General features: G+C 41.0%; 1 protein-coding gene across 3 annotated transcripts in view; it reads right to left on the bottom strand.

The window, feature by feature from the left end:
- The window catches only part of LOC138246099 (Golgi apparatus membrane protein TVP23 homolog B-like), a 66,031-nt gene that overhangs the window by 38,851 nt on the left and 11,973 nt on the right, over positions 1 to 15,207 (bottom strand). For 2 of the 3 annotated variants that reach the window (XM_069200340.1, XM_069200338.1), the window contains exons 2-3: positions 4,840 to 4,922; positions 557 to 701 (exon numbers count right to left, since the gene is read on the bottom strand). In XM_069200340.1, the coding sequence (XP_069056441.1) occupies positions 557 to 701; positions 4,840 to 4,922 (228 nt within the window). Of the gene's footprint in view, positions 1 to 556; positions 702 to 4,839; positions 4,923 to 5,225; positions 5,259 to 15,207 lie in introns of all 3 variants that reach the window. The other variant, XM_069200337.1, reaches the window with a different exon arrangement.

Here is a 15,207-nt window from a genome sequence, read left to right as displayed (position 1 = left end):
AAATGTGTTTATGATTGTCAATAAAGGTGTTTTTTTCATTACTAATTTAGTGGTCTAATCTCATATAAACTGTCCCAACCCCCCTTGGCATTCAACCAACAGACCAGCATCACACTTGTGAGCAGAAAAGTTATTGGCAGAGAAAGAGATCTATGTTTACCACCTTTTCTACAGACCATAGTATCTATTGGAAAACCATGCATATGCAGCAAATGTTTAAAAAAAAAAAAAAAAAATCCACCATAGCAGTCCTTAGGGAACATCGCAAATGTTGCAGTTGTATTGATAATCTCAGTCACCGAAATAATTTTTAAATTACAATAACTAATAAAACACTGGGTAGGAAAACATACTGAGCATTGTGAGGCTGCAATGAGATGCAAGCGCTTACAAGTATTACAAAGTGTTAAAAACCAGACCAATTGAAATCTCAGCAATTTTTGGCATTTTACTATTGTCAGTATACAGGTCAACGAGACAAAGGATGCCAAGTATCTGAACCTGCAGCTACTAAATATGAATAGTTCTTTACAGCAATAAAAGCAGAGAAACTCACCTTCACTGCCCAGAAGTCACAGGACAGCAACAAAATTATTGTCACCATGCAGGCGATGAAGCTGCTACTTATCAGATCACAGAGAAGATACACGATTATTGCACTGACGCGGAAGAACAAATGGAAAAACGAGGCCACAGGGTGTCTAAAATATAAAAGATAAAAGATAACGGATCGATCAACACCACACAAATCAAACAGTAGCTACCAGGTGTGACTTGAAGGTCTTGTACTTCTATGTTGTGTGTGTGTTTTCTTCAAGTTCACTTGTTTGAACTTGAAATTCCACTACTTAATTCCATAATCAGTAGGTCCCGTTCTTTGAAAGTTGAACCTACAGACTCCTGGAATGACCAGGCTGTGCTGCAGCCAAGCAAGGCAGTGGAGAGTAAAATGCCTGAAGAGGCGCTAAACCGCTTTGTGGAGGGGTAGCAAGATACACCATGGAGACCAAGTATTAGTGGTGTAGTCAAATGTATGGAGGTATGTATCGAAATGCTTAACTTTATTGCCATGCAATTTATATATTTTCACATGGAGATTTTTACACTTGAGCAGATTCCATGTGTTTGAAGCTAATTTAGAATAAATGTTTTGGAAAATGAAATAAGTTAATGGGTGATTATTAGTTTAATAGTTAATTTAAGTATTTTGTTGGGCTGCAAGAGTGCAGGCAAATTTCTGATTCGCTTCTCATGTGTTATACAACTATTAAGATGAATGCTATTTTTCTTTGATGGGATGATGCAGATTTGCTGATTATCGGTCATGTATTTAACGTTTTCTTAAAATGGGATTCTTTTACCCCCAGGCGTACTTTTGTTCATGATATCCAGGGCAATATGTTAATGGCATTGGTTACATATTTGAGTGCGTAGCAGAAAAGGTAGTGGTCTGTAGGTTTCGGCACATGCAAGCAAAAATAATAAAAACACATATCATCCCTGTCCAGGGAATTCTCAATGGCTCAGATTTATTTTTGTAGGAAGAGAATTCCATCTTTTAAGTAGAATGGACAGAAAAAGGCATGCCCGTTTTGTTTTATTGTACGCAAGTATGTTTAGCCATGGTGCTAATCTAGAACAATGTGTTATTTTCTGAATCTCTTGAAGTTTATATGAAGGGTTATCTTTTTGAGTTTATACCCTTGTAAGAAATGCAGAGAATTCTAAAAAAGGATCTTCTCTCGACAGGGAGGCCTTTAGGAAATCTTGCCTTGGTTCTATGTGATGTGGATCTGTATCCATGTATCAAGATAAGGAAGGAGGAAATCCAGCCAATGATTCGGTCTTTGATGATTTCTTGCAGAACAGTGTTCCATGGTGAAAAGTGTAAAATGTGGCAGAGGAATAGTAGTGCTGCTACTCAGTTTCAATCAACTGTTGTTTTAAAATTATCTCAGGTGAAGTTCATTGTCTCTTTCATGCCGCTCTCTTGTCGGAAGCATGTTTGATGATCTAACAGTAATTTCCTCTCTTCAAGAAAGTTTGAATAGTTTGAAAGCTGCTCTATTAGCTTTCTGAGGGACGGTCCATTTGAGATTGGTCTGTAGTTATTGTGGGCACATGAGTCCAGGATGGTTTCCTTAATGAGTTGTTGTATACATGCCGCCTTGAGTTATGTTGGGAAATAGACTGCGTTTAAGGAATCCTTTATTACTGATATTGCATGCAAAGTGGGAAATAGTATTATCCTCAATATTTGCAGTGGAGAAGGGTCTGATAGTGATCTGGCTTGTTTGCTGGCTTTCACCAGAGTAATTCTGGGAGTATAAATAGCTTGAAGGAAGACTGAGTGGATACCTCTCTCTACCAGTGCTTTATTATTAGTCTGTTTAGGATCTGGAACTTTTGTTTGAGAGGTACACAACTAAATATGTTGCTTTGGAGAAAAAGCAATCAGCTATTAGGTTGTAAAAGACTTGCGTTTGAGGTGTTGGGGCAGGGCAATTGCAAAATTCGGGCAGTATTTTGTGTGGTTCTTTGTAGGGTGATTGGCATTCGTAATACTGCTTGAATAACAAACTTCTTTTTGTTTTTTTGAGTCTAACATTGTCTTGAGCGCTTGATGATTCCTCCCAGCTGTAGATTACACTTGCAGCACATCATGGCTGCTACACACTAGCATTTATACTTTACAGCTTGGCATGCTAACTGCAAAGTAAACGCGCAACAATGCTGAATGGGAGTGTTAATCAGGAATGGGTGGAGGATTTGGGAAACTTAGGAGCCATGTACTCCGTACAGGAATGAACACCAAGGGGCACAAATGCATAGCTAAATGCTTAAATGTTTAAAAAAAAAAAAAACAACACAGACCCACACAAAGAACACATCGATTGCTCTGAGATACTAATTTGAATACCAGAGGATGCTATGGTCTGAATTCTTGGGGACAAATACATTGCTAAAGTGGTGTACATGGTGTGTAAATTATCCTGGGTAATGCAATTATCTACTACAAATTCAGAAAGGATTTTACTGAGCAACAGATCTTTGCAAAGAGTGCTGAGATCTGTATGAAAGAGATTGGTCACGGGTTCACAAACTGGTTAGCTCACAAAGCCTTTCACTGTTCCAGCAGAAATAAAATAAGTATATTCACACGTGTGTCAATAAGACCTAGTATTTACATATTTTGAATTCTGAAAAGTTGTAGCAGAAGGAGATATGCACAACCTTCCCAAACTGGCAGAGGAATAGAAACTGGTCTCCACCTGGAACACTCTGAAAACCGAAGTACTCAGAAACACAGTGGTAGAAATACTGTTTCTGGACCGTTCAAATGCCTTCAATACAGTCTAGACCCTCAGCTCTACTACAGAACCTAAACGATCTCGGCATTGAAAGTATGGTGCTCGACAGAATATTCTACCTTTCCTAAACACCCATCATGATCTCACTTCCACTATACTATTCAACATGCCATAATATTCAACTTCTTTTGCAAAAAGTTCTATCATCTCATCATTCTTCAACACATATCATCCCTTCAGACTTCAACAAATCATTTACCCAACTTGCTATACCTACTCGGACGACAAATACATTAATCTCAAGTTCAGAAACCGGACATAGTTAAGACTGCTGTTGCCTTTCTAATGTCTCCAACCCATGGACGCTACTCAACCACCCTAAATGTACCCGTCAGAACTTAGACCCTCACCATACATGAACGAAATGTCACTCTACAAGAGAAACAACTGCTGCTGCTTAGAAACTTGTGAAAGATTGTTAAGTCATTTCCAAACAATATAAAATCAAAACATTCCACAGTAAAAAAAAAAAAGCAATTTTCAAACTGAAAAAGCAAATCACAGCTATCTATCTTCCCCAGGAGATGACCTTGCAATTCACCTCAAACGCTCCCTGAGATCACAAAAAACCCCAAAGCTACATCCAGGGACCTACAGGTCTGGTAACATATTTGTGATTTTTCGAGGCCCGATATGGCCGATTCTTGGCTTACGTGGCATCGTTGGGCTAAAAAATGATGGACTGGAATGCAGCTCGAGTAATTACCAGTGACTGAGATTAATTCAACCATCTCACCTATCACTTTTTAAAAATAATTTTGTCACAGACATACTGCTGTATTTGGATCATGGTTCTGGTGCATGATACACTATCTGTTGGACTGGGGGGGTCTTACATTTTTCTTTTAAATGTTTGGTTCTGGTATAAAGAAGAACTCGTCGTGGATTTAATGTTTGTGAGGTGTCCAGGTGCTGCAGCTTTAAAGCAGGCTCACACCCTCACCCCTCCACCACTGTGCTTGATGGAAGGTATGAGTTTTTTTGTGGCAATACACAATCCTGTCACCAAGCATGTTGCTGTGCATAACAGCCTAACACCACCACTTTTGCTTCATCTCTCCTTGGGACCTTGTTCTAGAAGTCGTGTGGTTCTTTCAAATGCTGTTTTCAAAACATACGAGTAGTGTTACTTTTTCACACAAGACTACTGAACTCTGGCCATTTTTTGTTCAATAGTGACAAAGTGAAATTTGTTTGTGTTGTCACACGAGGTTATATTTATCTAATGTTATGGTTTGGTGAGGATTAGATCAAGGTTAGACATATGCTAATATGTAAAACCCAAAGAATCTTAAGAGGGTACTTTCTTTCAACATAACTGCCCATTGCCGAATTCTCAAATGTCAAAATAACCTGCTTCTTAAGACTGTAAATGCATGCCTGATCATCAACTTAAAGGTTACCACTTCTTAAATGATACAACCGCACTTGCTTCATTTCATTTATGTTTTTTGCATTCGTCAATTACCTTATCTTTGACTTTTTCGGCTTCCTAGAACTTCCCTCATCGGCATCAAACAACGACACATCTTCAGTGTCATCACTGCTCTCCTAGGGTGGGGAAAAAACAACATACTTAGACACCTTCACTGAACCTCTGGGGCATATTGTGTGCAGAGGACCACAAATAAATATCGCGCTCCAGAACAGACATGACAGCCACTTTGTATTTCCGGTGCAGTGTACTGCCTTCTACTGAAGCAGTGCTTGCAACACAATAGAGCAAACTAACGTGCTTTAGCTTTCTTCACTTTTCAAAGCACTGTTTAATGTTACAGTAACAGACTGGCAGTCGACCTTCAGTTGAAACCTGTTGGCAAAAATCTAATTATACATAACTTTATTAGTCAGGACCTTCATATCTTTGAGGAATGCTGGAGTGTAGCTCTGTGAGCAAAGAAAAAGGAACACATTTTTAAAATTCTTATTGAAAATACTATACAAACTGTGCATTATGGTTTTTTTTACAATAAAAAATAACCATTAATTAAAAAGTTGATTAAGATAATGGACTAACTGAACTCACAAACTACCACAGACAAAGAGTCCCTCATAATAATATTGTTTCAAAACCATTTCACTGTATAACCACAAGGGACCACAGAGCAAGTGGAAATCAATGGTTTCCAACATGCACAAGTGCCAGTACGACTTTCAGGATCTATAAGACATAGGCAGTTGCTACACAGACTGCGAGCGATTGTGCTCCATACATTGATACTACTAGAACATTTGTAAGTGTTGATGTGCTGCTATCTAGGTTTGTTAATTACAAGGTGACACTACAACTAATGAGGTACAATCAGCACAATCATTATGGAAACATGTAGCTCCCTCTTCAGATTTAAACAAGAGACTATTGCCTCTGGCTTTTCCTTTTGCTCCTGTGAAGCAGAATTATTTGATGTGAGTGAAATTATGTGGTGTGGGGTGTAATTGTGTTGTGTGGAACTGTGTGGCGTGAAATTGTGTTGAGTGTAATTTTGTGGAGTGTAATTATGTTGTATGGTGTGGGGTGAAATTATGTGGAGTGTAAATATGTGGCCTGGAGAGGACCTATGTGTAGTGACAGTGTGGTATGGAGTGGCATGATTGGAATTATGAGTTGCAGGGAATTATGTTTTGTAGGGTGGAATTATGTCATCTGGAGTGGAATTATGTGGTGTGTTGTGGAATTGTGTGGCAATGATTTGTGTTGCCTCGAGTGGAATTTTGTGGAGTGGATTTGTTTTATGTGGAATTGTAAGGAGTAGAGTTGTGTAGCGTTGAACTGTGTGGTGTTGAGTGGAATTATGTTGAATGGAATTATGTGGTATGGAGTGGAATTGAATTTTGTGGATGTAATTATGCAGCATGGAACGGAAGTGTGTGGGTTGCTATTATGTGGCATGAGAAGTGGAATTTTGGGGAGCTGAATTATGTGGTATGGAGGGGCAATGGAATGTGTCATGAATAGGTATCTGTCGTGTGGAGTTGAAATATGTGACATGGTGCAGAGTGGAATCATATGGAGTGCAATTATGTTGCATGGTGTGGATTTAGGTGGAGTGGCATAGTGTGGCATGAAGTGGAGTGGAATTATTTGGTATGATGTTGAATTCTATTGTGTGGATTGCAATTATGTTATGTGGAGTGGAATTGCTTGTTATGGAATTGTGTGGCATTGAGTGGAGTTATCCATATTGGAATTATGTGGCATGGCGTGCAGTGGAATTATGTGGATAATTGTGTGGTATTGAGTGTAGTGGAATTAAGTGGAGTGAGATTGTGAGTCATGGAGAGTAATAATGTGGGGTGGTATTGTGTGCCGTGCAGTAGAATTATGTAGTTGTGGTGTTGAATTATGTGGCACGATGTGGAATTATCTAGTGTGGATTGGATGGGCGTGGAGTGGAATTTTGTGAAGTTTAATTCTTTGGCATGAATTGTGGCACTAAGTCGAATTATGTTTCTAAGTGGCATGAAGTGGATTTATGTGGAGTATGATTATGTGCAGTTGAATTATGTGGCTTGGAGTGGTATTATGTGGCGTGGAATTATGAGGCGTGGTATGTAATTGTGTAGCGTGTGGAATCATGTGGCATATGTGGAGTGGAATTAAGTGGCATGGTGCGGAGTTGAATTTTGTGGAGTGGAATTCTGTGTTTTGGAGCCGAGTAGATACACACAGAGTGCAATTGTGTAGCATGGAATGTAGTTATGTAGCGAGAAGTGCAATTATGTGTAGTGGACTTATCGTGAGCTAAATTGTATTGTGTAGAATGTATTTACGTGGATTTGAATGGAATTATGTTACCGGGTGTAACTATGTGGATTAGGGAGGAATTATGCTGCGTGGAGTGTAATTATGTGAAGTGTAAAGTGGCATGGGGCAGAGTGCACATATGTGGAGTAGAACTGTGTGGAACAATTATGTGGCACAGAATTGTGAGATGCTGAAATGTCTTGTCTGTAGATGAATTATGCAGTGTGGATCTGTGTTGTAGAACTATGTGGCATGTCGAATTATGTGGATTTGAATTATGTGGAATCTGATTATGCGGCATGGAGTGGAAATGAATGATGTGAAGTGGCACTGTGTGATATGGAGTAGAATTATGTGGAAGGGACAGAGTGGTGGGTCGGAGAAGAAGAAAGAGGGACCGGGCAGGAGGTGACAGATTCAAATGCATGCTTCCCAGTGCCTAAATAGATACCCTCAGCAATGCAGACATGTTTACCTAGGTAAGGAGCCCAAAGATATTTTCTAGTTAAATAGTATTAATTGTTCAAAAAGTGTTTGTTTTACTGTGGACTCTCTGTGTTTTCAGGCAGCCTGGCCTCTTTTAAAGTGGTGTTTGTTTAAAAATCGTTTTTGCCGTGACTGTGTGAATTCCCTTGCTAGTTTGTGGCTTCCCCCCCCCTTTTTTTCACCCCTATTCTTGGTAAAAAGACTACATACATCTTTCAGAGTGTGGTTTTAGGAGACTGTTTTTAATCTGTTTGTGTGATTTAAATTGTGCTTAAAAGCTGTCTGCCCCCCTGTAATTTTGCCTTAAAAAAGCCCGATTTTAGAGTGTGCGCCCAGAACTATTGCAGTGTTTGTCTCTTAAACAATCTCCCCCTTATCTGGAAAATAGACTCTGCTAGCTTGCAAGTGTGGATTCAGCCTGTCTGTATCCAAGGAGATAATGAATACAGGGAGTGCAGAATTATTAGGCAAATGAGTATTTTGACCACATCATCCTCTTTATGCATGTTGTCTTACTCCAAGCTGTATAGGCTCGAAAGCCTACTACCAATTAAGCATATTAGGTGATGTGCATCTCTGTAATGAGAAGGGGTGTGGTCTAATGACATCAACACCCTATATCAGGTGTGCATAATTATTAGGCAACTTCCTTTCCTTTGGCAAAATGGGTCAAAAGAAGGACTTGACAGGCTCAGAAAAGTCAAAAATAGTGAGATATCTTGCAGAGGGATGCAGCACTCTTAAAATTGCAAAGCTTCTGAAGCGTGATCATCGAACAATCAAGCGTTTCATTCAAAATAGTCAACAGGGTCGCAAGAAGCGTGTGGAAAAACCAAGGCGCAAAATAACTGCCCATGAACTGAGAAAAGTCAAGTGTGCAGCTGCCACAATGCCACTTGCCACCAGTTTGGCCATATTTCAGAGCTGCAACATCACTGGAGTGCCCAAAAGCACAAGGTGTGCAATACTCAGAGACATGGCCAAGGTAAGAAAGGCTGAAAGACGACCACCACTGAACAAGACACGCAAGCTGAAACGTCAAGACTGGGCCAAGAAATATCTCAAGACTGATTTTTCTAAGGTTTTATGGACTGATGAAATGAGAGTGAGTCTTGATGGGCCAGATGGATGGGCCCGTGGCTGGATTGGTAAAGGGCAGAGAGCTCCAGTCCGACTCAGACGCCAGCAAGGTGGAGGTGGAGTACTGGTTTGGGCTGGTATCATCAAAGATGAGCTTGTGGGGCCTTTTCGGGTTGAGGATGGAGTCAAGCTCAACTCCCAGTCCTACTGCCAGTTCCTGGAAGACACCTTCTTCAAGCAGTGGTACAGGAAGAAGTCTGCATCCTTCAAGAAAAACATGATTTTCATGCAGGACAATGCTCCATCACACGCGTCCAAGTACTCCACAGCGTGGCTGGCAAGAAAGGGTATAAAAGAAGGAAATCTAATGACATGGCCTCCTTGTTCACCTGATCTGAACCCCATTGAGAACCTGTGGTCCATCATCAAATGTGAGATTTACAAGGAGGGAAAACAGTACACCTCTCTGAACAGTGTCTGGGAGGCTGTGGTTGCTGCTGCACGCAATGTTGATGGTGAACAGATCAAAACACTGACAGAATCCATGGATGGCAGGCTTTTCAGTGTCCTTGCAAAGAAAGGTGGCTATATTGGTCACTGATTTGTTTTTGAATGTCAGAAATGTATATTTGTGAATGTTGAGATGTTATATTGGTTTCACTGGTAATGATAAATAATTGAAATGGGTATATATATTTTTTTGTTAAGTTGCCTAATAATTATGCACAGTGATAGTCACCTGCACACACAGATATCCCCCTAACATAGCTAAAACTAAAAACAAACTAAAAACTACTTCCAAAAATATTCAGTTTTGATATTAATGAGTTTTTTGGGTTCATTGAGAACATGGTTGTTGTTCAATAATAAAATTAATCCTCAAAAATACAACTTGCCTAATAATTCTGCACTCCCTGTAGAGCAGCAGTAGCCTCCCCCCAGGCCACAGGGACTGGAGTTTAGTTAACTTGCTCCTTATATAGGTTCCTCGTGGTTGTTGCATATGCGGTTGTGATTGGTTTTTGGGAGATGGTGTTTCATTGGTTGCTAGCTCCAGGGATGCAGTTATGATTAGTGGATAGGGCTGGGATTCTGATTGGCTGTTGGTTCTAGGGCTGTGATTGGTGGATAGGGCTGGGATTCTGATTGGCTGTTGGTTCTAGGGCTGTGATTGGTGGATAGGGCTGGGATTCTGATTGGCTGTTGGTTCTAGGGCTGTGATTGGTGGATAGGGCTGGGATTCTGATTGGGGGTCAGGAAAAAGGGCTGTGACTGGTGAATAGGGCTGGGTCTTCCATTAGTTGGCTAAATCAGGGTTTAAAACAGGATTGGCTAGGGTTAGGACGAGCTTCTTATAGGCCGGTAGGGCTATAAAAGGCCAGGATTCAGGGCGTCGGAGCCCGGGCGTTGAGGCAAAGGGCAGCTGTCTGTTTGGGTCTGTTCGGGACAGGTAGGGACTAGGGACTAGGGACAGAAATGCTGCCCAATTCATATTCCCCCAGGAATGGTTTCTACCCCAACACATCCCTCAACATGCAAACACATTATCTGCAAAGATATCCAACTCATGCATCACAAACTGACCACAGACATATTGCATTGCCCCACCACCCAACACAATACCCTACATACAACACATATACACATACCCCCATAACTACTACAGTCAAACACCTTCATTCTCACAGCATACACTACTCTGTCCCCTCCCACTAACACTACCTGCCATCACCCACACAATACAAAACTACAACATACAATTCTCTCAGTTTCAGTCTCCCAGATACACACTCTCTGCTCATACTAACCAAAACCACTATCCGCTGTTCGCTCCACACAGACCGCCTGTCTTCATAACAATGCCCAAACCCTGCATTCAAACACATCATCTACAAACACTCTTCCCCTCTCCTCACCAATTACACACAACCATACAATCCCCACTTTTCACTCCACCACACATATTACCCCTTCCGGTCATCTCAACTAATATTTATTTCCCTGACACACACCCATCACCTCTTACACACCTCATACATTCATCTCCAAAACACATCAACACCCCATCTAACACTCAAATTCCACTTAGCAGCACTAACTCACATACAAATCCCTCACCAAAAACAACTACACCAGTATCCCCTCTCATTCTTCCACAAAAACAATACCAACCACAAACATCAGCACATCAAAGCAACACAAACTTACATTACACTCATCATCATACCCACTCCCACCCCCAGGACTATACAAAGGATACAAATTCCATCCTATCTCCATCCCTACCCCCCCACTCTTCACAAACACCTACCACAAGCACCCCAACCCAGCAACTTTCATTCACTCGCCTCTCCTCCATTGCACAATTTAGGGCCTTACATCATGATCCACATTCTCCTCCACCACCCCTAACCCATACTCCATCCACACTAAACAAACGCAAACAAAATAAAAAACATGCCACTCATAGCAACCTTGCATCCCCTTGTTTGTTACATAATAAAACTACCCTACAAAAAACACTACAATCCTCATGGCTCTCTCAGCCACCAAGTTCACCACCCACACACACAGACCCAACAAAATGCCTCCTTAACCTGCTGGAAGAGGAACACTATGTTGAAAAGCAAGACTATTGTGAGCCTCAAACAGTTATCACAACTAGCAACACTCCTGCTTCAAGCTCACATCACACTACCTACCCTTCTACTAAACAAAACAACACTACCACTAACACACCCTATCTAAACTGCCAGCTCATAAATGCTCGATCACTCTCAAAAAACAAGCACCACATCTACGACCTGCTCACAGACACACAACCTGACATACTATTCATTACGGAATCCTGGTTGGGAGATGACATGGCACCAGTGTTGCACGAAGCCCTTCCTCCGGGCTATCAAAGCATCACACAAAACCGTATAGGCAAGAGAGGAGGTGGACTAGCTATTATATTCAAACAGGCAATAAACCTCAGTAAAACAGACAACATCTCCATACAAGGTTGTGAAGCCCTCCTTACCAGATGCCACCCTACTCCAACTTCCTCCTGTAACTTTCTCCTCCTTTACAGACCTCCACCTAACAACTCCACTTTCCCTGATGCTTTTCTTGACACAGTCTTAAACCTTATTACACTATACTCCAATCTATGCATTCTTGGGGATCTAAACATTTGGTTTGACAAACCCAATATGCCCCATCCAAAAGTTATCACCACTGGCCTACTCGCATTGAACCTACATCAGATTGTACACAATCCCACACACATCGCTGGTCACATCCTAGATGTCATTTTTGCTAAGCCTGAACTCGTTACTATTCATAGCATCACACCAACCACCTGGTCAGACCACCATCCGATACCTTTCCGGCAGACAACTCCACAAATCAACACACCCCACAACCACTTACATACATACACCTATCGACCATGGAGCAAACTCAATTTGGATCACTTGGAAACACAACGAACAGCAAACACTGATCTAGATACAATCAATTCTGTACCAAAACTTTATGAGTGGCTACAGGAAGCTTTTGATGTCCTAATACCACTCAGAAAAACTAAACATGACAAAAGAAAACCAACACCTTGGAGAAACACAGAACTTAAAAAGATAAAGCAACAAATCAGAAAGTTGCAGCGGACCTGGCTCAAAACAAACAACAGTCAAGACAAACTGCAACTACACAAACTTAACAGAATATACAAATCATCAATCAAAAAAGCTAAAAAAAAGATACTACTCAGACCGAATTCTAAATGCTCAATCTACAACCAAGGAAATTTATAAAATTCTCAATGAATTTCGAAAACCCACATGCATGGAAGGAAGTCATCCCACCACTCAAGATTTCACAAACAAATTGGCAACTCACTACACAACCAAGGCAGACACATTGGAATCCTATTTAAAACAGAAGAAAACCATCAGCACCAACCCCTTTACTAAAATACCCTTTAAGAATAAACCATCCCAACCTCTACAGTCTTTCAAACAAATATCCCAGGATGAATTTATGGATTTGGTCAAAGCAAGCAGACCTTCTCGTTGCCCTTCTGACCCTTGCCCACCACAAATCTTCAAGACCATCCTGCTATCTACTTCTGCTGCCACACCTGTAAGAAGAATCATCAACAACTCTTTAACTTCAGGAACTTTTCCTACAGACCTGAAAAAGGCATACATACGACCATTATTAAAGAAAACAAACCTAGACCCGCAAGACCCCAACAACTACAGACCTATCACAAATGGACCTTTCCTGGGCAAATTGATAGAAAGAGCAGCATTCGCCCAGATGTCACAATTCATTGAAGACAATTCTATACTTTCAGACTTCCAAACTGGATTCCGCCCAGGAAGAAGCACTGAATCGGCACTCATGGCAATCTGGGACGATCTTAAAAACACAGTCGACCGAAATGGAGTTGCTGCACTACTTCTCTTGGACCTCTCAGCTGCCTTTGATACGGTTGACCATGACACCCTAACTCAAAGACTCCACGAAGCCGGCATACAAGGGATTGCTCTCAACTGGATTACTTCCTATCTCCAAAAAAGAGTGAATATCATCCACTCGCCCCCCCTACTCGTCCGAACCCTACCTCACAAAAACAGGGGTCCCCCAAGGGTCAATCATCTCACCTTTGCTTTTTAACATCTACATGATATCTTTACCAGAACTGATCAATGATTTCCATCTCACATGCTACAACTATGCAGATGACACACAAATACTACTTCAATTTGAAGACCCCAAAAACATTGAAAACTCACAAATCTTCAGTTGCCTCAGAGCCGTTGATCAGTGGATGACCTGGAGCCATCTCAAACTAAATACTGCCAAAACAGAAATACTCATATGTGGTGACTGGAAAAATTATGACCCTCTGTGCGTCTGGCCTGAAGATCTCGGACCACCTCCTCAATTATCCAAGGAAGTGAAAAACCTAGGAATCGCCATGGATTCCAAGCTAACTATGAATGCCCAAGTAGACAAATTAGCACGCACAAGTTTCATCACCTTAAAGACTTTACGACGCATCTTCCCCCACCTCGGATTTCCACACAAGGTGCAAGCTACTATCTCGCTTGTATTATCCAAACTGGATTATGCCAATAGCCTCTACCATGGATCATCTCTATCTGTTATGAAAAAACTACAACGTATCCAGAATTCCGCAGCCAGGCTACTACTACGTATAAAGCCACAATCCCACATCTCCCCTGCCTTGAGAGCACTACACTGGTTACCCGTTGCCAGAAGATGCACTTTCAAACTGCTTTGTATCACCCGCAAAGCTATACATGGAACAGGACCGCTTTTTATCAGAAAGAAAATTACCAAATACATCCAACAAAGAACCCTCCGCTCAAGACTGGCACCCCGCTTTAGAACACCACCATACAAGAAAAAGACTGTAGGTGGTACATCCTTCTCCGTCCAAGCAGCCAAACTATGGAATTCATTACCCCCAACTATAAGAGCCACAGATAACTTTCTTGTTTTCAGAAAACTACTCAAGAGTTGGCTCTTTCCTTCATAACCACCTTTTTCAAACAACTATGAACTGCATATGCCTATGTGGATAAATATTTTTTCAGATTATATGTATATTTCTATTTATTTATAGTTTTTGGAAAATATGTATTGCTACTGTCATAACAATAAAATACACACACACTCTTTTTAAACCTGTCTGACTAAGTATTTTTTACCCATGATTCTAATTATGTATTGTATGTGCATATGTGTGTGTATTCATGTGTGTGTGTGTGTATAAATATATATGTATATATATGTGTGTATGTATGTGTATATGTTGTTTCTGTGCTTGGCATGTTTGTGGATCATTGCATGGCTCCTGGTTTTTGGGTTGTTATACTAGATATCTATGAATTTCTGCTCTCATTTTTCATCACTCGTATGTCATGTCTCTATCAAACTATCCTCCATTCTCACTCTGACTCATCCCAAATCCCTTCGACCACTTTCATCTCCTAAATATCTCTGCCTAAGCTCTTCCCTCCACCTCCACATCTAACTCACCAAACCTCACTCTACCTCTGTGACCTCCCACACAACCCTACTAAATTCTCCTGCATTCATCTCACCCTGCTACTATGCTCTCCCTAACCCTTCCACATACTCTACCCCCCTCCGCCCCCCTTTATTCATCCCAAGCCTTTGGATTGAGTAAATTAAGGATATACTCCCAATTAACAAGCTGGATTTCTTTCCTCCTCCACCCCTCCATTACTCCAGTCAATCTAACTATCAAACTCTCATATCCGCGGCTCAAATTAACTCATAATAATACTAAAACTGTACTCATTATTAAATGATATTAATCCATCACTAATTCTTGTTGGGTTCCGGAGTAGCGTGCTACTCATCGAAAAGCGCTTCGACGCCTCGTCAGGGGTAGTAAGCACTATATAAATACGATTACAATACAATACAATTACAATACAATCTGACATATGCAAGCAAGGGGAGAGGTTCTTGTCTTGC

This window comes from Pleurodeles waltl, chromosome 7, assembly GCF_031143425.1.
Source record: "Pleurodeles waltl isolate 20211129_DDA chromosome 7, aPleWal1.hap1.20221129, whole genome shotgun sequence".
Taxonomy (NCBI): domain Eukaryota; kingdom Metazoa; phylum Chordata; class Amphibia; order Caudata; family Salamandridae; genus Pleurodeles; species Pleurodeles waltl.
The sequence above is the reverse complement of the archived record's forward strand: the minus strand, read 5'-3'. Positions and strand labels throughout refer to the sequence as shown.